The sequence below is a fragment of the Cygnus atratus genome, chromosome 17 (assembly GCF_013377495.2).
Source record: "Cygnus atratus isolate AKBS03 ecotype Queensland, Australia chromosome 17, CAtr_DNAZoo_HiC_assembly, whole genome shotgun sequence".
Taxonomy (NCBI): Eukaryota; Metazoa; Chordata; class Aves; order Anseriformes; family Anatidae; genus Cygnus; species Cygnus atratus.
In genome coordinates, this window is record NC_066378.1 from 5,938,279 (window position 1) to 5,961,196 (window position 22,918).

Sequence of the window (22,918 nt, forward strand, 5' to 3'; positions counted from 1 at the left end):
CAGCCCCGCGGGGACAGCGTCCTGTGCAAACAGCATCGCCAGAGCCTCGCCTTGCTTTCCACGCCTAGCTTTAATTTCGCTCCACAAACCACACTCAGCAGCCGAGATGCCCTTGACGTTTCGCTGCAGTCATGTTAACGATGCCCCGAAACCGCGGTGGTCCAGGTGGAAGCACGCTGCCTTCCTCCCTGTGTGCCACCAAACGCCTGCTCGGGGGCTTGTTTCTGCTGCTGGTGTCACAGCGGAGCAGGACAGCGCTGCTTTGTCCTCCCACCTCCTGCTGGATTCAGCCTCCGTTCTTCCAGTGTTAGTCACTCGGCTGAGGACTGAGCAGTTCCCTCGTTTTTTAGTAGTGGAAATCGCAAAGGAGCTGCCTCCCGTCACCGCAGGCAGGCAGCAAGCTTGCGGAGGGCTGAAACTAAAGCAGGACGGGGACGTTTCTATTTCATTTCCCCGCTTTTTCAAATCAGAAGGGAGGGGAATTTCAGCTCACCTTCCCGGGGGATGGGCTACACAAAGACGAGTGCTGGCGAGGGGCAGGTGCAGCCGTCCTGCAGCGCCTCCCGCACCCAGGAGCCCTGACACCCCGCCACGGAGGCGGCCACCCAGAACGTCCTGGAAGGCAAATCGGGCACACGTTGCCGTGCTGTGAAAACCAAAGCGAGGTGCTGTGGGAGCTGCTCTCAGGTTTTTAGGGTGGGCTGCCCCTCGGGGAGGCATAGTGCCACCTACCTGGCTCCTTGCAGCCCGTGCCCATCGCAGCGGGGGTGCCCGTGGAGCGCATCCCCCCAGCACTGGACGCACACCCGCCTGTCCCGCTGCAGCCGGCGGCTCCAGGGCTGCCCCCGGCAGGCGGCCGCCACCTGCGTCAGGCGGAAAACGCCGCAGGAGCTGGGAAGGGGGGAGCTGGCAGGGAGGGGGGAGATGGGAGAAATAACATTGGTTGGAGGGCAGGGGGGGATGCTGCAGGGTTTTCTCGGTGTTGAGGTGGGGGGTGTATAGGTGTCGTGGTTGTGCAGGGGGTGGGAAGGGCAGTGGGGTTTTGGGAGGGCTTTTTGCAAAGGGGCTATAGGTTTTGGGGGCTGTAAAGGGGACGTGGGGTTTTGGGTGCTGCAAAGGGGCCAAGTTTTGGGTGCAGGGAGCATGCACAGAGGTCACAGCTCCAAGCAGGATGCACAGAGTCCGTAGCTTTGGAGGGGTTGTGGAAAGGGGCCATGGTTTGGGGAGGGGGGTGCTAAGGGTCCACCAGGACGCTGCTCTGCACCTACCTGGGTGGCTCCTCTGGCCTCTGCAGCCCAGCTCTTCTCCAGGGATCCCTGAAGTCCAGGCTGAAGGAGTCAGGGAGCACCTTGGCCACCCCTGGCACAGAAGCAGCAGTGGGGTCACAGCCACTTCACGGGCAGTGGGGACAAGCAAAATGGCACGTGGGTCTGGGGGGGGGACACGTTACCTTTGGCGGCCCCACAGGCCGGGTCATCCCCCAGGCACCCGCGGCGCTGCTTGAGGTCGGGACAGGGCTCCCCGCCGTGCCGGGGCGGGACGGTGACCTGGCGGCTGCGGTCCTTGCTGCCGACCCCGCACAGGGAGCTGCAGCTGCTCCAGGGCCCCCAGGGTCCCACCACGCAGCCCACCGCTGCAGGGCATGGTGGAGGAGCAGAGGGGAGGTAAAAGAGGGGAAAAAGAGCTTAAATAGTATAAAGGACAAAGGGGAGAAGCTGTGCACAGGGGAGAGCTGGGCCTCCCCCCCCCCCCCGAGGCTCATCCCCCAACCCAGCAGCATTGTGCGCCGCTTCCGGAGGCTTTTATTCTCATGCCGCTGCATCGAGCTGAGCTGGGACCCTGCTAATCTCCGCGGAGATTAGGGAGGGCTGACGGGTGCGATTGTCCCGGGGCTGCGTCCCTCAGCTCTGTGCATCCCCAACACAGCCCCAGCCCGGGGTCCTGTGTCCCCGTGCAGCGGTGGCAGGCATGCTGCTCCCACCGGTGCTGCTGTCCCAAAGGGTCACTGTGAGCGTTGTGAGGGCAGTGCTGCCATCGTCCTGTTATTTTCGGCTGCAGACTGCAGGCTCTGTCACTGCACGGGGAGCATCCAGAATGCCACAGTGGGGAAAAAGTGGAAAACAGGATGCTGCTCCAATAGCAAAAACCTGCCAGCATGCACAGCTGCCGGGGCTGGGGGCTCCTTGCCGCTGTCCCCACCAAGGGCTACCTGCTGGCAGCTGCTCTGCTTTCAGCCATCGTTACCAGCTGTGCTAACAAGAGGCATCACCCATCCCCTGCCAGCCTGGGGCCAGCCCGAGCTGCACCCGAGACTCCCGAAGGACCAGCCCCACGAGCCTGCTGCCAAGGGGCCGATCCTGACCCGCTCTCCCCATCCCGACACTCACCGGCGCGGCGGCACGAGGCCTGGTAGTCCTGGCAGCAGTCGCCCGTCCTCTCGCAGTAGGAGTCGCAGTAGCAGCGAGCCCGGTGGGCACCTGGAGCCCAGCAGGCGTTGTTCCTGCCTGGGCAGCAGCGGTGCCGGCAGCCGCCCAGCACGTAGCTGGCGGCCAGCAGCCACCCCCCGCACAGCAGCAGCCCTCGCATGCCGCCCCGCAGCGTCCCTGTCCCCAACGTGGGGCTGCCTGTCCCCCCCGGGGCGGGGGAGCTGGGCTGCGCCGCCCCTCGGCTGGATGCAGGGATCAAGCACGTTTCGTTCTGCTCCAGCGCCCCGGCTCCGAACTGCACGGGCGGGTGCGAGGATGCCACAGCACAAGCCCCAGCCCCAACAGGGGTAATGCAAAGCAAAGGGAAGGAAGGGCTTGCTACAGCTCCGCTCCCCTCCCGCAGCCCCCAGCCCAGCACTGATGAAGCCCCCAGCCACGCTGAGGTGCTGGCACAGCCCCGTGACCATCACGCTGCCACCCTGCTGGGCTCCCTGCCACCCCTGGGATCTTGGGTACCTGCACACCTTGGGCAAAAGCAGCACCAACATCCCCAGGCATTGCCCCCTCGCTTGCAGAAAGCTCCCTGCAGGGTTTGGGGCTTTCCTTGGCTGGGGGAGGCAGAGCAGCGATGCCCTGGGGATTTATCTCACAGCCCAGTACAAGACCCAGGAGATTTGGGGTGCAGCACAGCACCCACTCCACCCAGTGCCCCAGGTACCCCCAGTGTGGCTAGGACCCGAACAACGATGCCAACAAGCCCCATCCGTGCGGTGAGGGGCAGCCGGGCTCCACAGGAAGCAGCCCAAAAGGGTTGGCAGCAGCCCCCACGTACCGCAGCACCGCAGGGACAGCACGGCACGCATCCTGCATGCACCCACGGACCCGCAGCGCCAGGGCTGCCCCACGCAGCGCCGCCTGCACACCATCGCAGCCACTAAAGCCAGACTGATTTTATTCAAATTGCGAATGTAAAACAGAATAATAATAATAATAATAAAAAAAAAAACAAAACTCACTGGCTTCAAAGCAGAAAGCCCCGGGGGAATTGCTCCCAGGCTTTCCTCTTTCCTCCTTGGCCCTCCCGCGCTAGTGTTAAGGCTGTGCTCGGTGCTGACAACACGACGAGGAGAGAGCAGCTCGAGCCCCACGCCCGCTCCCCCAGGGGAAAGTTTTGGCACAAACGCGGAGGGGCTGAGCCCCAGCGCGGGGCAGGGCAAGGCTGCGGCGCGGGTATTAGTAACGCGTTGGGGTGAAGCTCCGAAAGCTACGGGGTCACCTAAGGGGCCGCCTCGGGGAGCAGAACGGGAGGCGGCGGGAGGGCAGGGGGGGAATGTGGAAGAAGAGTTTTGCATCGGAGGTCACCCCTGGCCGAGGGGATGTGCCAAGGGGCCAAGTCTGAGACAGGGGCTGCGCCTCCTCGCCCCGTCTGTCGCACGCGTCTCAACTGTAAACCACAAGTGGAGGGGGCACCCGGCTTGCCCCGGTCCTGTCCCCTGGGTAAGGGAAATTAAGGGCCTGGGCGACTTTGGGTGTTGCCTGCTCAACATCCCAGGATGAGGGGTACACCTGGGGTGGGATGCTGCACCCTGAGCCACCTGGGAGCCTGGTGCATCCCAAGGGCAGCACTGGGGCATTGCACCGGCATGGCTCTCAGCAGCCCCAAAAAGAGCTGGTCCCAAGCAGCCAGCAGCTTGAGGGGCTGCAGCTGCTGGCCGCTGGGGCACTGTGAGGTGCAGAACCAGTGGCCAGGAGGAAGAGGCACCAGGCTCATCCCAGCTGGGGAACGGGGCTGGCGCATCCCACTGGGACACAAAGCCACCGTGCTCCGGGTGAGCACAGCCTGGGGTGCGGGAGGACAGCTTCCCCCGCCTCCCCGGCCATGTTCACGCACAACTAATAATTTAAACTGCTCCACAGCTTGTTCCTATAAATAAAGGCTGCCGGGTTGACAGAGGAGGGGGGACAGGAGGGCCAGGTGGTGATCCCGGCCCGCAGACACGTGCGGGAGACTTGGGCCCTTGGCGGCAGCAGCTCCGGCCTTGGTCATCGCTCTCCAGCTGCAGCCTCGTGGTGGCAGTGGAGGCGCACGGCCACCCTGGCCCGCGCTGCTCAGTCTGTTTTCCACACCTTGTTGAGGAACTTGACCACCTCGTCGTAGATGACGAAGACGATGGCCACATCGAGGCAGACGCGGCCCAGGCGAGGCACCGTGCCCTTGTAGAACCTGCCGGGGACAGAGAGGGTGGTGGGTGCGGGTGGGAGCCAAGGGGATGCCCCACAAGTGCCCCCATCACCCTTCTCCTCCTGCAGCTGGGTCCTGCCTCACCCAGGCCTGTCCCCCAGCTCGGGCTGACCCCACTCCCACCCATCTCCAGCCCCAATCCCACACCCGCAGGAGGGCTTACGCCAGGGGTCCCTCGTATTTCATGATCTGGTAGGCACAGTCCCAGGTGCTCTTGTACTTGTGCGCCTCCAGCCCCTGCGGGGAGGAAAAAGAAGGGTCAGATACTGGAGTCAGGGCATCCAGGAGGGATTTAGGGGCGATGCAGAGCTGGAGTGAGTCAGGAGGAACTGACTGGTGGGAACAGTGAGCGCAGGGCATCTTTGTGCCGTGGTGCCATACCTGCATCCTGGTCTTCACCACGTCCAAGGGGGTGTTGCCGAAGACGCTCGCAGCTCCTGCGAGGGCCCCGAACACCCCTGTGATGAAGGGGTTGATGACTTTGTTGGGATCATCCCCTGGAGAGGAGGAGAGGTTGAGAGGTGGTGACAAAGCCCAGCTCACGGAGAAGGCCGCCAGGTTTGGCTGCCAGCAGGCAGGTGAGGCCGTGCTTCAGCACCAGGACCCTTCAGCCCCTGACAGCCAGGACGCCCTTCCCCTGTTTTTTATCGTGCCCCATCATGAAAGGCTGAGCCGGGGTGGCACTGCGTGGGTACAGGGATGCATTACCTTTGTACCAGTTCTTGAGGGACGTCATGACGAAGAAGCGGATGGCCTGGTTGGATCCTTGCTTGAGGACGGTCGCGGTTAAGCCCTGGTAGGTCCCCTTCAGCCCTGTGGTGAGGGAAGGTGTTAGTGGGGAGTCCCAGCCTTGTCCCAAACCCATCCACCCCGAGGGGGTCCCATGCAGCTCTGCAGCCTCGGGTAGAGACCAGACCTTCCCGCTGACCTCCTCCAAGCCACGGCTCCCAGTCTCTGCCCATTCCCACAGCACGGGGGTGGCCAGGCCCCCCTGTGACTGCTTCCCCGTGACTCACCCTGTTCCCGAACGATCTCCCTGACGCCGTGGAAGAAGCCGCGGTATTTCGGCTTGGGGGAGCACTGGTCGTGGATAAACTTCACCTGCGGGGAGATGGCGCATTGGTGTCAGCCAAGGCGAGGAGGACAGGGGCTCCTCTGGGGAGGAGACAGAAGCCAGGGCCCCTGTCTGTCCCCACCTTGATGGTCTCCATGGGGCACACCACCACCACCGCCTCGGCCACGCCGGCGCCCAGCCCGCAGACGAGGCCCCGCGTGCTGTCCAGCCGGCCCTTCTCGTCTCTCATCTGGTTGCTGAGGAACTCGAACATGCCGAACCTGCGGAGAGGCCGCGGTGACAACCCCGGGGGTGCCCACACACCCTGCCAAGGGATGGGGAGATGCTGAGCCCAAAGCCACCCCTGCTTTGCTACTGTGAAAATGCCACTGAGCACAGCCCTGGGACCCCCCCGCTGCACAGGGGACACCTACCTCACGGCGGCCTTGGGGATGGAGCCGTACACCAGCGAGCTGAGGCCCCGGTACAGCCCCCGGATGCCATGGTCACGGACGGTCTGCTTCACGCAGTCCCCTGGGGCAGAGCACAGTGGTGTCACCGTCACCCAACGCGCCAAGGGCCACCATGCTCGCCCCCCCCAAGACCTGCTCGCTGTCCCCCCAGGAAGCCTCCAGGCCCGCCAGCCTCACCGATGCCCTTGTAGCGGGGCGGGTTGGCCTTCTCGTCCAGCTGCAGCTGCGTCTTCACATACTCGGTGGGGAATGTAATGCAGATCTCGATCCCTCCGGCGAGGCCACCTGGAAGACAGGAGGGGAAATCTGCGCTGCAGCAGTGCCCTGCCGGCCCCGTACCTCGTGGACATGGTGACTGTCTGTCCAGGAAGGGCCAGGTTACCAAAAGCACAAAGCGAGTGAGCATTTTCCTTTGGAAACCGCCTGTTTTGGTGCTCTGTGAAACTACTGCTCCCTCACCAACTGGCTGCAGCCCGGAGGCGAGGAGGTGCCATTTATAAACCCAACACAGACAAATGGCATCATGCATGCCCCATCCAAACCTCTGCTCCTATCGCAAGGCACGGAGCTCGCCCAGGACCTCCTCACATCCCTCTCCAGCAGCTCAGCACCAGCGGGAGCCCACTCGCAGACGGTGCGGTGCCAGCACAGAGGCACAATTATAATCAACCCCCTCCGGCTGCCCTGCAAGGACCCATGCGGAGGAGGCTGCCGCGTGCTGATTACAGGGGCTGAGGATGTCCCTGCTGCACAGCGCTGCCCAAGGCCACGCCAGCACCACGGGCATCGTCACCATCCTGTGTACTCTGAGCTTTGGGAGCAGCAGCACCGCCCCCGGGTGTTTGCACAGGCTGAGGGGGTTTAACCCCAGTTTCGCTGCATGCTGGTGCCTGCTCCTGGCAAAACGCTCTTGCATCTTGGCTCCTCCAGCAGCACTTCGGCTCCCCAGCATGCAGCCCCGCTGGCATGGCCCTGGTTAATGCCACAGGGTGTCCCCAGTAGGGACTGTCCCCTGGGACAGGAGCAGGGTGAGGCAGGCAGTGGGTTATTCTGGTCTGCAGCAAAACGTGCAGCCCCCACGCTGCACAGCAGAGCACAGCTCAACTTATCAGCACTCCAACGTGCCCAGCAAGGCGATGCTGATAGGCAACAGCGGCTGCTCCTTGGCTGCAGCAGCGCCCGGGGATGCTGGGAAGCCCAAGCTGGCAGGATGGGAGCTCGGCACCAGCACCAGGAGGGTGCCAAAGTGCAGGGCACATGCTGGTCATGCCGTGCCAGCTCCCAGGGTGGGAGCCAAAGCAGAGCACACTTCCAAAAGCACGGCCCCGCGGTGTCTCAGGCACCGAAGCCAGCAGCTGCCACCACTGCAGGGCGAAACCTGCAGGGCCCTGGCACCCACAGCCCCCTCTCATCCAGCACAAACACCTCTTATCAGCCCCCAGCATCCCAGCAGGCAACACCCGCAGAGGCACTGATGTATCTCCTGAAGGGAGAGGGAAACGGCCCCGCTGGGGGCCATTCAAAAGGACTTTCTGAGTGACGCAGGGGGCCAGGAGCATCGTCCCTCACAGGGGACGCGGAGCCAGCCCCAGCACACACAGGGGCCTCTTGTTCTCCTCCTGAGCTCCAGCTCTGTGTGAGCAGCGATATGAGAGCAGCAGCCCCTGCCATGCTGAGCACCGCGCCGCTCCCCACCGCTGCCACGCCGTGGCTGCGGACGCTTCACGAGCTGTCAATATTTGCTCCCACTTGTTCCCCCGGCGCCAGCTGCTGCCCTGGCAGCTCCCAGAGCAGGGAAGCGCCCGAAACAAACCACAGCCCAGGGAACAGCAGTGCCCACAGGCAGGGCAGACAAAGCAACTAGAGGCAGGGGAGGGATGCTGCTGGGAGGCCCAGGCACTGCAGAGCCTCTGCAGCACCCCGGCTGTTTTGGGACAGGACACACAGCTCTGGCATGCCAGGACAGCGTGGGAACTCTGGGGTTTGGGCAGCCTTTTCCGCCTTTCCTCTGCCTGCAGAGTGGCAGAGCAACACGAGCCAGGCAGGCAGGCAAGCCAAGCAGAGGTCCTGCCCTGCTGTCTCAGCTTCGTCTCCCCACGCTCTTTTATTCCAGCAGAAACCTTATTCTATGCAAATAAATCACCCCAGCCCCCGCAAACCAGCCCAGCACCGGGTTCTTCCAACACGCCCTCCCTCGCCGGGGGTGCAGAGGGCCCTGCAACCTGTTTACCCGGACTTTAACCGGCCGCTTCAGCTCTTGCAACACTGCGGAGTCAGCACCAACAGCAGTGACCGCTCAGGGGGTGAAAGAGCAAGCAGGCCAGCAAGAGCCAAGGCTCTCAGCCATTAGCAAGATGAGATGGAGAGAGGACAAGGACATCCTTCAGGGATGCATCAGGGGGGACTCTGCTGGCGCCGGGGCTTGCTCCCCGCCTGCACTGAGCCTGCAGGCACTGCCAGCACACCCAGACCCAGTGGAAAGGCAAAGGGGGGCACCCGCTGTCAAAATCACGTTTGGCATTACTTCCCTGGAATAAATGTAATTCACTTTTTGGATGGGCCAGGACAGTGTTGGGCCACAGCTCCTGGACACTGCCACCGGGACTTGGCAGGAAGGAAAAAAAGGTTTTTTGGGGACAGCAGGAGGGCACTGCCCTGCGGCTCGGGCATGAGCATGCACAGCTCATGACAACGCCGGGGCCCCTGTGCACCATTAGCAAGCAGCTCCTCGGGGGCTCTGGGGACACCAGCAGCACTGTCACCAGCCTGTCCCACAGGATGGGTGCTGGGGGCAGGAGGACACAGCTAGCTGTGTCCTGGGGCCTTGGGGGAAGACCCCCAGCACTGTCAGACCCCGCAAAGCCCCAGCTGGCATCCACTGCCCTTTCTGGGAGTGAGGCAGGCACTGGGGGCTGTGGTGACGTGCTTTGCTCCTTGGTGCCTGCATGGCTCTGATGAGAAGTAGGCACCTGGAGAGCAATCCCAGCCTCTCCGTTTTAAGGGCAGTTTCCCACGAAAACACACAAGCACCTGATTTCCATACAAGAAGCTCCTCCTGACTTCAGCTTTCATAAGATCCTTTCAGGATGTTACTCCTGAGGCCCTGGCAGCACAGGGCTGACCCACGCCTGGTGCAGGCGGTGCAGCATGTGGGGAACAGCCAGATTTCAGCCCTGCACAGGCCCTGGTACATCGGGGAAGCTGAGTCCCATGGTCCCCCCACAGGAGGCACAGGTCTATGCCGTGAGCCGAGGGTCACGGCCCAGGCCACACACCTGGTGCATGCCGTGCCCATGGCTCCTTCCTTCATGAGGGGACTTTGTGCCCTTCCCCGTGAGCCTGGTTAGACTTCAGAACTGGGATAAAACAACAACAACAAAAAAATCAAAGTCCAGCAGGGTGCTATAGATCAGGAATCATGACCACGGCCTGGCAGCTCGTTGTGGCTCCCCGCAGCCCTGGCAGCAGCGAAGCCCCCTGCAATGCCCCGCTGTGCCAGCCCCTCCGCGCCATCCGATTTACACAACCGGGCTAAACTGGGTGGTGGAAAAACCCTCCGATGTGTGCAGCAGGGAAACTGGTTCAACGGGCTCCATCCTCCGCTGCTGTGAGCCACGTTGTGCAACGGGCTTGGGAAAGCTGGGCCCCGAGAGCCAGGCCCCAAAATCTGGGCCCCAAAAACAAGGCTTGGGCCAGCTCCCTCCGAGGCGATGGCTTTGGCTGGGGCACCCAGCACCTTGCAGACTTCACAGTCCACGTTGGGCCACCTCCTCCTGCAGCACACCCCATAAAGCAACACCTCCACATCCTCTCCTTCGGAGCCCTGTCCTCGGGAAAGGCCGAGGCTGGGCTGCTCCGCGGGCCTCAGCGGTGGCGAGAAGAGGCAGGACTGCGCTCACAGCATGGCCGCTTCCTCGAAACCAGGTTACCTGAGGACCACCCATGGTGTTTTTTGAATGGGGAAAGTGTCCTGCAACAGGTCAGCCCTTCTCAGAAAACATCCATCCGCTGCCCCAGGGGCCGGGGCCCTGGAAGGTCTCCCATCTGATATGGGCAAGGCCAGTGGGGCGCGCTGGGTTTCATCATCAGCATTGGTAAATACACACGTGGGCACTTTCGTCACCGTGACAGGCTATGGACAGGCTGGAGAAAGCCTTATAGCCCTGGGGGCACGCACAGCAGCACAAACACGAAGTGCCTCTGTACCCCGTGTCAGCAAACATGCCCACGCCAACAGCGCTGCAGGCAGTCCTGGGGACTGGGATGGGGGAACCTGTCCCCAGTCTTACTGGAGCCGTCTTGTTTCAACAAGCCGGCCTTTCACAACTTGCTCATTCGGCTCAGTTGCTTCTGAATGGGCCAATATTGTAATAAAACATTTTATAGTGCATCTTAAACTCCTTGGCTGTGAGTATAATGACAAAAGCTGTTTCCCCCTGCTGACAGTCACAGCATTATCTGACTTGGCCCCTGGCTCAACCAGCCCTTGCACCATCCCCCTTGTGCAGCCCGAGGTCCCAGCTCCATGCTGGTGTCACCAGTGCTGTGAGTAGAGGGGTGACAGCAGCACAGGGTAAACGCTGGCTCCCTGCTCCACCACCCCTCTCCAGATGCTACCTTTAAGTGTCCAAAATCTTTCTGAAGACAGGCAGCAGGGTGCTGACATCAGAGCTGGGGGCTGCTGGATGATTGCCCCCACAAGCTCCAGCTGGGCACGGATGATGGAGCACTGCTGGGACCTGGGGACAGTCCCTGCTCCCCAGCTGCCAGCACAGGGGAGCTGTGCTGCACCAGGCACTGGAGCATGGCGATACAACAGAGACAGCAAAATATCAACTCCTGCTGACAGGGGGGCGACCCAGAGACCCCAGAGGCCAAGCATGGGGTCACCGCTCCCTGCCTGGGCAGGAGCAGGGCCTCGCATTGGCATGCACCGCACGAGGCCGCCAGCGACGGGAGACACTGCAACATCCCCGAGCTGTCAGCTCACGCTGCTGAGTGCCGCTGGGAAGACGGACGGCTCTTTCCCACCATTTACGTCAGCCCACAGAAAATGGTGCCCTGCAGAACGGCAAGCAGAGCATCAGGCAGGCGGATAGCTCAGCGATGCACGCTCCAAAGGCCTGGGCTGAGCCCCAGCTCACACGCAGCTCACTCAAACCACAGCTGCTGAGCACCTCAGGGTGGTTTCACAGCCCGGGGGCTTGCGGCCTCCTCCCCACCATGGCCTTGGGGCTGCTTGCAGCTCCCGCAGCAGCTGCACGAGCAGAGGAGCTGGGAGCGAGCAGGACCTGGGCAGGATGACTGCTGCCCTCCAGGGGCGCCCTGGTAGACTGAGGACACTTGGGAAGGAGCCTCCTGTAAGGAGCAGCTTTCACACCCAGACCTGGACTCCTCTTCGGCAGGTATAGCACTTCCTAAGAAAGATTGTATCAAGAGATAAACAAAGAAGAGGAAACTAAAGCTCTAGTTGCTACCTTGCTCTTTACCTGCCTCTGGACTCCCTGCTGAAGGTGCAGCTTTGTGCCCTTCCCTTCCTGCCCGCAGGAGCCCCTCTCCCTCCTGCCCCACTCCAAGGACACGTCGCTGCCGTTCCCAGCGGCACTCGATGTTTGCAGCAAACAACAGAGCAGCAGCCGCGACCACTGCCAGCTCCTTCCAAATCAAGCGCCGCGTAGGACAGCATCCAGCAGCGCTGCCTCCCCGGCGAGGCAGGATTACACAGAGGCAGGGACGGCGAACAGAGGCACCGTGCAGGCAGCGGGCGGCTTCTCTGGGGGAGGGAACAGACCCCAGGCTTCAAAGCCAGCTAAAAACGGAGTCAGTCTGTACTTAACTCTGGGCAGGGCAGGCAAAGCCTTTCATCAGGCAGCCACTGCTAACTGGGAGCAAAGTTCTCACGAGCAGCACAGGGGTGCGGGGCTTTGCCTGCTACCTGGGGGCTCTGACAAACCTCCTGCAGGCTGGCCTCGAGCACTGCGGTGCCCAAAAAATGAGCTTGGAGAGCTCTGGGTCTGGCTCCTGCCGGCTCTGCAGCCAGCTCTCAGTGAGGGGAACGGCAGCGCCTGGCGCCACGGGAGGAGCTAGCAGCCCCATGGGCTAAGGCTTTGCTTGGAAGCTGGCAGCGAGGAAAACAAAAGCTTGCTGTGAGGAGGGAGACCCGGCTGGACTCCCTGCTAGCAGCTCACCCAGCAATGCAGTGCAAGCTGGCCATCAGATCAGCCACAGCGCATGAGAAAGCCATGCCAGCTTAACGCCAGATAACAGCCAGCACGTGAGTTAGAAAGAAACACATCATGCCTACTCAGCACAAAGCCTGCACAGTTACCCATCTTTTAACCAAGTTTCAGCATGACAAAATCACACAAAAGCTGTATGTCACACTTCTGATCCGGTTCCAGGACCCCAGAACAGCTCTGCAATATGGGTTCAGGGCCAGGTGGCGAGGCAGCGGCAGGGATCCGCGCCCCTCTCTGACTGCATGTGCTGATGCCCGCAGCACCTCTAAGGCCAAATCCAAGCTGCACCACGCAGGACGGCCAGGCTGCCTTCGTGCGTCCCGGCCACGCGGCGCCAGCAGCGCTCTCAGCAGAGGCGCAGGCGCTGTGGCCACAGCGAGGTGAACGGCTGCCCTGGCACACAGCAACTGCTTGGACACAGGAGGGCCCATTTGCAAACTAATTTTTAACTTTTTATTTGTCTGCAGTGACAATGAAGAACTGGCAGCGAGAACTTCGTTGGCATCCTTTAAGAAGTGCCAGACCCACGCTGCTCGGGTCCGGGCGGCGTGAGGGAGCAGAGGGACCCATGGCAGAGGGTCTGGGCCGCACAGGGTGCGGTAGCAGATGTGCACCCGGAGCAGGATACTTAACACAGCCAGTGCAAGGCAGATGAAGCACAGCGCAGTAGGTATGGTCTCGCCTGAGCGCCTCCAGCTCTCCAAAAAGCAGAGCTCTGGAGGTCACAGGCACGCATCATGCTGGCAGGGGTCAGGGAACGCCCTCGGGTCAGCGCGGGCACCCCCTGACTGCACCGTGCCCCCGAGCAGCCCGGGGCACAGCGAGTTAACGGTGGCGCTCCACCACTGCTGTGGTTCTGTAACACAATCAGATGCCACAGAGGCAAGGCTGGACTTCTGCCCATTAACCAATTACTCTGATTTGCTGCCTGCAAGGAGAGGACTAGCATCTCAATAGGGCCCTTCTTCCACCTCCGCAGCCTCACGTGGACCCATGAGGGCTCCTCCAAGTGCAGGCATGTGCAGCGTTGTGCTGGGCTGCACAGCCCAGCGCCTGGCCGAGCCCCTGGGCCCCTTGGTTCAGAGCAGAACAGCTTCCAGGCGTCATGGCCGGGAAGGGAAGGGCAGGCCCGCTGCAGCCTCCTCCAGCGCACACCACTAAGCCACCTACAGCTGATGATCCCCGATTAGGGACCCACACAGAAGCTGTGGAAGCCTCCTGACGCATGGGTCCAGGCAGCAGTAACCCGACACACTGTGTGTGGGCAGCAAGCTGGGAAAGACTGGGGTTTTTGGGTGGGAGCAAGCACCCTGTCCTTCTCCATCCTAAACTTGGGTTAAACCCTATTTTAAAGGCCTCTAAATAAAAGGTGTAAGAGCAAGGCTGAGCTAACTCTCCACTTCAAGGGGGGCGGTAGCACAGATCCGGAGCCCAAGCATGCAACTTGTACCTTCACTGGGATTTTTGCTGGATGAGGCTCCCTTGGCCACGGTTGCACCCCAGTCCTCCAGCCGGGCAGGATGTGACCCGGGGAGGTTCTGGCACCCTTTGCACGCCCCAGTGCCCGCATCCACTTGGGGCAGGGGGCAGCAGGAGGGGAGCAGCCAGGGCTGGGCTCCCAGCACCCAGCCATGAGGGCAGCCACAGCCTCCCCGGCCAAGCCTCTGCTGGGGGAGGCCAGGGCTCGGCCTCGGCGGGGAGCTGACAGTTGGGCAGAGGAACAAAGGCACGATCGCAGGAGGGGGGGACTCGGCTGGAAAACACAAAAGCGTTACGCCTGCGGACCGGGCGAAGGCTGCGATGGCTCGTTTCAGAGAGAAGGCGCTCGCCTGCTCTCTGGGCACCGTCCCGCAAGAAGACGCCTGGCAGGGGAAGGAGGGAGCCGCGGAGCAGCCCGCAGGCAGCACACCCAGCCTGCCGCCGCCTCGGGCTCCGTCCAGCCCCGGGCTGGGACCGGCCCCAGCGGGAGGCAGCGCCTTGGCTCCCGCCGCGCACCGAGCCCGCCCGGACCCCCGGGGAAGGGCAGGAGAACGGGGATCAGCGCCGGGGGCACCCAGACACCGGGAGGGCGGCTCCGGCGGCGTGCGAGCCTCCGGGGACGCGCAGGGGGAGGTTCCCGGGGGCTGCCCCCGGCCCCACACCTCCGGGCGCCGCCCCGGCCCCGCGGCGGGGCGCGGATGCCCACGCTGGCACCGGCGGCTGCGGGCACGCCCCCGGCCTCTTCCCACCGCCCTTTTTCTTCCACCTGCGGCCACCGGGGATCCCCCCTCGCCCCCTTACCCGCCAGGATGGCCTTGCCGGGGTGCGTGAGCTTGGCCTTGCCGGCGGGGGCGGCGGCGGCCAGGCTGCGGGGCGCGGCGGGGGCGGGCATGGCCGCGCTGCTCCGCGGCTCCTGCGCTGCCCGGCGGCGGCCGGGGCCGGGTTTTAGGGCCTCGCCCGCCGAGGGGGCGGCCCTGGCGGCGTCACATCCTCACGGGGCGGGCTGAGCCGAGCCAGGGCCAGGGCCGGCCCCGCAGCCCGCGGGTGAGTCACTGGGGCGCAGCCTCGGTCTCCCCCCGCCGGTGCCGCAGACACCTCCCCCGGGGGAGTGTAGGACGAGGCTGGATGTGAAAAGCACCTTGAGCTGTAATTGCTGGGGGTTCGCAGCGGTACAAGGTGAACGTGGCCCCTGCTGGCCCGGGGGGTGCTGCTCTACACCCCGCTTTGCCCCCCCGGGCGGGGAGGAGAAGGCCAGGCAGTGACCGCAGGGAACGCCCAGCGCTCGGAGTCGGAAGAGAAACCCGACAGGCTGCTCGTCGGGGTGTTCCAGATAAATCCCCAAAGTGAAAAGCTAAACCACTCCTAAACAAGCAGCTTGCACGAGTTTGGTTCGGCTGTAGGCCCGGGCAGACAGCCTTCCCCACTCCGTAGCTGAAAGTTGGGTGTACAGAAGTACCAGGGAGAGGAGACAGGGCGCTTTCCTTCCCGCCTTGGATTTTACAGAAAGGTGGGCCGTTGCAGTGAGGCTCCGGAGGCAGGGAAAGTTCCCGCTCCACCGAGGGAACATTTTGTGTAAGAAACCTCCCCCGGCCACGCAAAGTGTGAACTCCTGTTGAGACTTGCTGCCTGTGTGTTTTGTGAAATGAGTTTCGCCTCAGCAAGGCTCCGCAATCAGGTGGCAGGACCCTGCCTAGGCCTCGGGTGAAGGCTAAGGCCACATCTCCTGAGCACTGCGGCCGTGGCCTTGTGGGCAAACCGCCTGCAGAAAGGCCGTTCGGGAAACTGAAGCACCTTTATTCTGCTAGGATTCAGGCATGCACATGAATGCATGCTGGCACTGCAGAACTCATTCCCAGACGTGGCCAGAGGTGTGCGTGGCCTCAGAACAGCTCCGGCAGTCAGAGGCAAGTCCAGTGGGGCAGCTTTGTGGCGATGGCTGTGATGCAGCCTCTGCCTGGCTGGTTTGTGGGACAGCAGCAGGCAGGCCGCTCTCCCATACGCACCTGCAATAGAGGCCACTATGACAGGGGACAGAGGCTGCTCCCTGCGGTACCAAACCCCATCCCAGGACACCACTCAGTTCGCCTGGAGAAAGTCACCAGTGGGATACAGCTTTGCTTCCAATTATAACACCTGGTAGCTAGAGATCCCTTTCAGTATGAAGAATTATCAAGGCTCCTTTGTTTTACAGGAAGGCCCTTAGCTCCAAACTCTAATGCACTTGACTGTTTCTATTGCCACGTGTGCTACTAAATTTCAAAACCCCTGTCAGAAAGACCTTTGCACTCTTTCATCAGTACAAGCCCTGCGCCTGCCCCACAGCCTTGCTCTCTACATGAGTACTGACCACTGGCCACCTATGCAAGCACAGAGCTAGGGGAACTTAACAACACCATGAGGCTTCACCACATGCTTAATAGTAAGCAACCTCAATGGGATTCACAGAGGTGCTTACTTTGCTGAACAGAGAAAGGATTATTCATATTTAATCACACAGATTGCAAGCCATCTCAACTTGACCTCCAAGAAGCTGCTAACAACACTCGTCAGCAGAAAGCCTGAAGGAAAAGAGCATCTGATGAAGATAAGCAACCTCTAAAATACTAGAGGCTGCAAAAAGCATGTTTTAAATCCTGTGACTTACATGAAAGTAAAGACTTGACCAGACTCATATGGTCAAGAACATCTCCTAGGAACTGGGTAATCAAAGCATAAAAGAGCAGCTACTGTTACAGACAGGGTATTGAGTCCTTTGTTTTATTTCTCTCAATCCAGGAATTTTCACAGGAACAACCACCTGGCAATCTGAACCCATTTCTACTGCTGGTGTCTGGCACTTGTTTCTGCTGCCATAGAAACACATAAGAGAACTGTTAAATACATAGACAGGTGCTATCGTAGTTCATACACCTCACAGCAGTCCTTTCAGGACCCAACAATCAGAATTGAAAATAACTGCTGAAGATGAAAGCAACATTCATAATTTTTTTGAACACACAAACACGGATTGCAGACAGAGCATCCTGGATTCTAAAAAGCACGTAAACAATGACCACACTTGATCAGCTCCAACTTATTCCTCCCTTGCCCTCACTCACCCTCTCCCAAATAATTTATTTATCACTGGCATAACTTGCATGCACACCATGGTTTTAGAGACCATAAGTGACCAATAACTTTCTATTAAATGTCCTTGAATCAGAAAATCTATTCACCTCACTGAATAAACAGCTCTATCATCAGAATTATTACAACTCAAACTACTACAAGTTTTTCCACGCATTATTAATCCACATCGCTTGGGGTCTTACAGTACACTAAGAAACCTTAGTTCCTCTCAGGTTTCCTGACAGAGCAAACAATTCTTTCAGGCGGAACAGATCTTACATATAACAGACTTCAAGGAGAAGTGATCATGTCAGACATTTCTGAGTCAGTGTTTCATCAGCTTTTAGGCATATGCAGAGGGAACCTATGACTATAAGATAATGCTCTTCCAAAACAACTTGCATGATTCCCACTTGAGTACACATCCAAAAAGAGCTCCTGTTGATACTCAAGAGTATTTACTGAGATCAACAGGACTGATTATCCAGAGAGCCCAACAGAAATCCCTGTGACATTAACATTTCGAGTGGCCCTGACTCAGCTCAGATGATGAGTGAAATCCATGTAGTGCACAAAGCATTTACAGGTTCTCATTCTGCTACCAGACTATGGTCACACTTCCCTCTCAGCATGATATATTACTGAAAAACTACTTTAGTTGACAAACACTGTTTGCTGTTTACTGTAGATGAGACCATTTTCCCTTCCCACCCAAACATCTTCTAACTTCCTGGTGGGATAACCAGCACTTTGGGAACTTGTGCTCTGCATAATATGGTAGACCTCACTACTGCAGAAAAGAACGTACCAGATGACTTGGCAATTCTTTCCTTTTATAACCATTAGGGGGGAGGAAAAGGAGAAACACTTTTTTTTTAGACAAAGTTTTTTTTTTTTTTTTTTAAGTCTTAATTATAACCACAGCAGACAGAGAGAAGAAAAAATATATTTTTCCTTGACTCACTGAACCATGCAGAATGCATGACTGAATAAACTCAAATTTTGACTCAGAATTTTTAAATTCTGACACATAAGAGGAAGACAAGACTTACCCTTCACTGACTGTATTTCAAATTCATATGAACTTAACACTTAAAAGCTGGTGACATTATAGTATCTATTTTAGTTCAGAAGAAAAATTATGTTTTTTGCTACCTTCCTGAAAGACCTAAAAGTCTCCACACTGAAAGACCTAGACTGAAATATATGCATGCTAACAATTTTGCAGCATTTTATTAGTAAAACGTGAGTCAGGATCTATCATTACCTTTGGAAATATGCCCACAGAAAATACATAGTAATGAAAAACAAGAAAACTATACTAGCAACAAACTCTTTGAAACCTGAATGCTTGTTGAAGTAGAAGATGTAACAGAATAAAAAGACCCCAAGACCATTAACCTAGACTGGTACACCTGCAGGTTGCTATAGCAAGTACTAATTCACTCTGCAAACCACAATGTAATTACACACCAGTGTTACAAAGCACTCGTGTGTCGTCAAGCATTTTTCAGCTTTGGGTTCCATTATATTTTATCACAGATTCAAGACGTCCCAGTTTGACCTGGTGGAAACAAATGAGATCAAAGCACTCTTGGTGTATGCTGTAAAACAACAACAAAAAAATATACTCAGGTTGGAAACAGTGACAAGCCAAACCACTTACAACAGAACGCGAAGGACCAAGAAATATGGGAATAAGTTCTACAGTTAATTAATATGCCCTATCACAAAGTTTTATGCATGCTTTCCAAACTGCTTATTATGGAAACCCAGTATATATAGTGCTACTTGTTCTGAGATTTGCAAGTTATATAGCCTCATTTTTTTTCAGTGCAAATTTGATCCACTGGCATGCTGTTTTAATCACACTAAAAGTTTCTCAGTGGCCAGGCAGGTTCTAGCCTGCCAATTAAAATGTCACACACACAAGCATTATCTAACTATGCAGCAGTTTAAGAATCAGCTTTGCCTGAATATATCTACCATATGTGCCCAAGTACAAAAGATATCCACACATCTAAGCCAGTGGACATCAGACAACAAAAAATTTACTTGCCAGTTTTATAGTTGAAGAAACAGAAGCTTTTTATGCTTCTGAATAACAGTTGCTGGTTTTGCTAGGGAAAAAAATAGTTTTCTCATTTTATGCAACCTTACTAATGGATCCATGTCATGCTAAGTGCCAGTTTTCAGCATTGCAGTTGCTTAAAAAAAAAAAAAAAAGGAGCTATTAAATCAGAATTAAGTTTTGGACCTCACAGTCACTATTTCTTCTATTACTCCCCAAACTGGTACCTACTTGAACAGGCTTTATCCACTCAATTTTTATTTTTCAAGCAACAAAGCCACTTAGGAGCTTTTTCTTCTGCTATGCTACCATTTAATTGCATATCCCTTAAAAGAGGGGTGAGGAATAGAAGTCTGGTAAAACACCAGAACTTAGTGTAGATGAGAAGCAGCACTTACCCCAGCAACACATTCCTCCTGAGCTTACAGGGTCGGCTCCTCTGGCTCAACAGAGCAGACAGGAACAGCTACACGAGAATTCTGCTTCCAACAGCAGCTTAGACGTTCTTCCTTCCCTCCCCTTTCACTTGGTGTTTATACCAAAAGAAACCAGTAACATTTGAAGACGTGAGGGAGCAAACAATAGTGGTAAGGAGCTCAAGTGCTAGCTCAGAATGAGCAGCTGAATACAGGCCAGAATTTTATGCCAAGATCAGCACATGTCCCTGCAAACATTTTTTGAGAGGTTCATTTCCACCTAGCTCACAAGACATTCAAGTGGCTGCACAGCAGTGCTTGTCAAATCTGATGCCAGACCTGTAGTTGCCCAGAGTTTGACTGATGGGGCAAAATCCCCCTAAAGTCTGTCAAATAGCAAGGACTATTACAAAAGGAAATCCATACTTGGTTTCTTACAGGAAAATCACGAGTATGTAAGACATGCTATGTAGGTTCTTAAGCAAGTTACTGTTTGACAGTATCACAAGCCCAGAAGTTAGTCTCCAGATACTGCTCTCTGCGGTGAGTTCTGCATGAACAGTCCATTCTGCATGACAGCACTAGCCTAGTCTCACTGAAGCAGTGGGAATTAGTGAGAAGCTTAGTTTTCAAAGGAGGTTTTGTGCAAACAATTTTATCCAAGTTTTTCAGAAACTTGGATTAACACTACAACTTCATAAACTGTATTAAGTCTTCCATGTAACCCACTAAAAGAGGGGTTATTTCCTGCTGAGAAAGACTTAACCATTAAAGAAACAGTTATATAATCTGGTGTGCAAGCATTTGTTCCACAGTTTAGGTACAGTCACACAGTAACAGCAGGGACTATGCTTCTGGATGCATTTTAGAGTGTAAGAAGATCACAGAATTTATAAAAGCCGTTATACTTAGCAAGAGCTTAACATTCCAGGAGACCAACTAAAGCAGAACTATTTATCAGAGCTGACAGCCTTGCCTTCCTTGAGAACTCAGTCATTCCTGTAATTAGATTTCTTGACTGAAGCAAATTAAGATCCCCAGGCTAGCTCAATTCTCTACAGGTCATGAGCTGTTCTACTATTTAATCCAGCAGTTTACTGTATTTCACCATCAGCTTGTAATTGTTGCTATCAAGTCACAGTAAATTCTCAATTTGAGGGGAAGGAAACTCCCAGTCATATTAACTGTTGAGCTTGTCTTCAATTCTAGCTGCCTCACCCAAGTTCCTGTTGACCCACAAGGAACTGGTTACAAAATGGAAGTATTATTTGCCTGGAAAATAGCATGCTACCTGGCTAATTCCTGCTAGGAATAAGTCTAGACAGAGTGCAGATTTGCTTGAACTCGTTAGCTGCTCAGTATTTCAAGCTGAGCCATTGAGTGCTGATCAGTACAAAACCAAGGTTAGTGTGTTACATCAGCACTCGGAGCGCTCTGGCCTTTATTAGAAAAGTAGATAGCACATCTCTTTGCCACTGCTATCACACAGTACAGCAAGCAAGGGAGACAACGTACCAGTTAGAATCATGCTAAAACAGTCTACTGTTACTGATTTCACAGCACTGTTAAGTCTCTACTGGTTGACACAAAGATGTTTTGCCCCATTCAAGCAGAATTCGATATGAAAGGTGTAGCTTACCAATACTGTTGCTGTATCAATGTATTTCAGTGGAGCAGACTTAGAAGACTATCTGCAGCATCTCCCCCAGCACAGGACTGAGCTTACACTTTTCCAGTCCTGTGAATGAAGTCACGTAAGCATGTGACCACCTGTTGCAGCATGACTCCTGCTCAAGACAACGTGTGCTGTGTTCATTGAAGAGACCGCAACTCCCTTTTACGTTACTTGCTAAGCCCTCTACGGTATGTGCTTTGGCACAATTTTCCCATTTCCTGTCTGGCATCCTTAGCTGTCACAAATTAAGAAAGCTGATGCTTTAAGTGGTAGTGCATTACTACTAACCAGTCCCCACCCCCAAGATAGGAAGACTAGAACCACACAGTGGATACTGCAGTTTTACATTTATAGTTGGACTTTTATAATATTCAAGATTAGCACAAGATTCATAACCATAAATTATACATTGTTATCTAAGTACATAAAACGTTAATGATACATGTATTTGAAGAGTGGCACAAAGTAATAATACATCCCTGTTGGCATTCTCAAAGAAAGAGGTGGGTGGTAGACACACCATTGATACTACTGCAGCATAGCAGAACTGAGTCACTGCATCTTGTTAATTCAGATGGTGTTGACTCTGCCCACCAGACAGGGTCAGAACATGGTGTGGCAAGAAGCCAATGCCAGAATCAATTAAAGGTGCAAATAAAAAAGTCAGGATTATGGCCCTCCCTACCGCCTCATTATTTTAGCAGTATGCCCCCCTCCCCAGCCCTGACGCTGTGCTCTTGCATCTTTAGTACTTCGGCAGGCCATGCACACTCCCATGTTCACTTGCCACACACAGCTGAGTTTTCCTTTAGTACCATTTAATGTCAACAAGTAACATGCTCTCCTCTTGATAAACAAAAAGGATCTGGGAAATGTTTGCTCTCTGGCATGAGAAGATTTATTTTCTTTAAGTCTCAGATCTACTCCAGAAAATATAGAACAGACTCCAACAGCATTGAACCCCAACAGCATTATTGTCCAGAAAAGGAAGCTTTCCCAATATTCCTCTAAACATTCAGAGCACAAATATCAGAAAGCCCAATTTCTTTTGCACGTAAGACTGCAAACAAAATGGGGTAGTCAGATGTACATAAGCTTTCAACAATTCATTATTAAGGAGATGCTTCACTGAATTGTTAAGAACCCTGCTACTTCAGTAGCTTCAGCTAAAGCTTTAACAACTTGGTGCCAGGCAATTTCCCAGCTGCCTTCAATGGGCTTTGCAAAAGAAAAAAATACGCTCTTCCCCCTGGCCTCAAGCAGTTATTGCTATATGAGTTAGTGAAATAGTGCCTTAACTTCAGACAAGAGTCTCACAATGTCATTAACAAAAGCTGCCTTTCAGAGGTTGAAATGTAACCGGACAATAATCAATAAATAACAGTAACAGGCATCCCGTTGAAGTCTCCTCACTGAGCAGGGCAGCAAGTGTGTTCAGCCAACAGAAGGTCATCTGTGCCTTTAGGACCATTGTACACTTCTTGGAGAAGTTAAAAAGGGACGGGAAGGAAGAGAACAGAGACAGCAAAGGTCTGTCAGAGAGCTAGTTACATGTTGAAACCATAAACAGGTGGCTGGGTGAATCCTGGTGCTGAGTATCCGTATGGGAAGTTTGCCTGGGGAGGTACTGCACTGGGGCCTGCTGTTAACATCAACTGCTGGCCTGGAAAAGCACGAGAAAAAAAAAGTTAGTTTAAGTACCCAAGGTTCCCTAGTGCTAGCTGTACTATGGGAC

At 56.1% G+C, this 22,918-nt stretch overlaps 3 protein-coding genes across 5 annotated transcripts in view; all 3 read right to left on the reverse strand.

Moving 5' to 3' along the window:
- Window positions 1–284: 284 nt before the first annotated feature.
- On the reverse strand, window positions 285–2,586 carry LOC118252996 (somatomedin-B and thrombospondin type-1 domain-containing protein-like). The gene is made up of 6 exons (XM_035556912.1): window positions 2,388–2,586; window positions 1,451–1,633; window positions 1,269–1,359; window positions 733–906; window positions 494–615; window positions 285–418 (listed from the first exon to the last, which is right to left on the reverse strand). Exons 1-5 carry the CDS (start codon window positions 2,584–2,586, stop codon window positions 510–512), a joined length of 753 nt encoding a protein of 250 aa, XP_035412805.1. The 3' UTR covers window positions 285–418; window positions 494–509.
- Window positions 2,587–3,361: 775 nt separating this feature from the next.
- On the reverse strand, window positions 3,362–14,866 carry SLC25A1 (solute carrier family 25 member 1). The gene is made up of 9 exons (XM_035556854.1): window positions 14,715–14,866; window positions 6,373–6,480; window positions 6,157–6,256; window positions 5,865–6,003; window positions 5,685–5,769; window positions 5,377–5,481; window positions 5,050–5,165; window positions 4,832–4,905; window positions 3,362–4,650 (listed from the first exon to the last, which is right to left on the reverse strand). Exons 1-9 carry the CDS (start codon window positions 14,803–14,805, stop codon window positions 4,536–4,538), a joined length of 933 nt encoding a protein of 310 aa, XP_035412747.1. The 5' UTR covers window positions 14,806–14,866; the 3' UTR covers window positions 3,362–4,535.
- Window positions 14,867–21,518: 6,652 nt separating this feature from the next.
- Window positions 21,519–22,918, reverse strand: part of CLTCL1 (clathrin heavy chain like 1) — a 38,199-nt gene continuing 36,799 nt past the window's right edge. For all 3 annotated transcript variants that reach the window (XM_035556722.2, XM_035556721.2, XM_035556723.2), the window contains one exon: window positions 21,519–22,846. In XM_035556722.2, coding sequence (XP_035412615.1) covers window positions 22,731–22,846 — 116 coding nt within the window. In that variant the 3' untranslated portion in view covers window positions 21,519–22,730. The remainder of the gene's footprint in view (window positions 22,847–22,918) is intronic.

Excerpts from the sequence above, each read along its gene's own strand:
- LOC118252996 (XM_035556912.1), bottom strand. The coding sequence starts at position 2,586 with ATGCGAGGGCTGCTGCTGTGCGGGGGGTGGCTGCTGGCCGCCAGCTAC. Across the intron at positions 907-1,268 it reads AGGCCAGAGGAGCCACCCAG|CTCCCCCCTTCCCAGCTCCT; the intron begins GTAGGTGCAGAG and ends CCTCCCTGCCAG. Across the intron at positions 616-732 it reads CACGGGCTGCAAGGAGCCAG|GACGTTCTGGGTGGCCGCCT; the intron begins GTAGGTGGCACT and ends TTTGCCTTCCAG.
- SLC25A1 (XM_035556854.1), bottom strand. The coding sequence starts at position 14,805 with ATGCCCGCCCCCGCCGCGCCCCGCAGCCTGGCCGCCGCCGCCCCCGCC. Across the intron at positions 6,004-6,156 it reads ATCCCCAAGGCCGCCGTGAG|GTTCGGCATGTTCGAGTTCC; the intron begins GTAGGTGTCCCC and ends GCCTCTCCGCAG. Across the intron at positions 4,651-4,831 it reads AAATACGAGGGACCCCTGGC|GTTCTACAAGGGCACGGTGC; the intron begins GTAAGCCCTCCT and ends TGTCCCCGGCAG.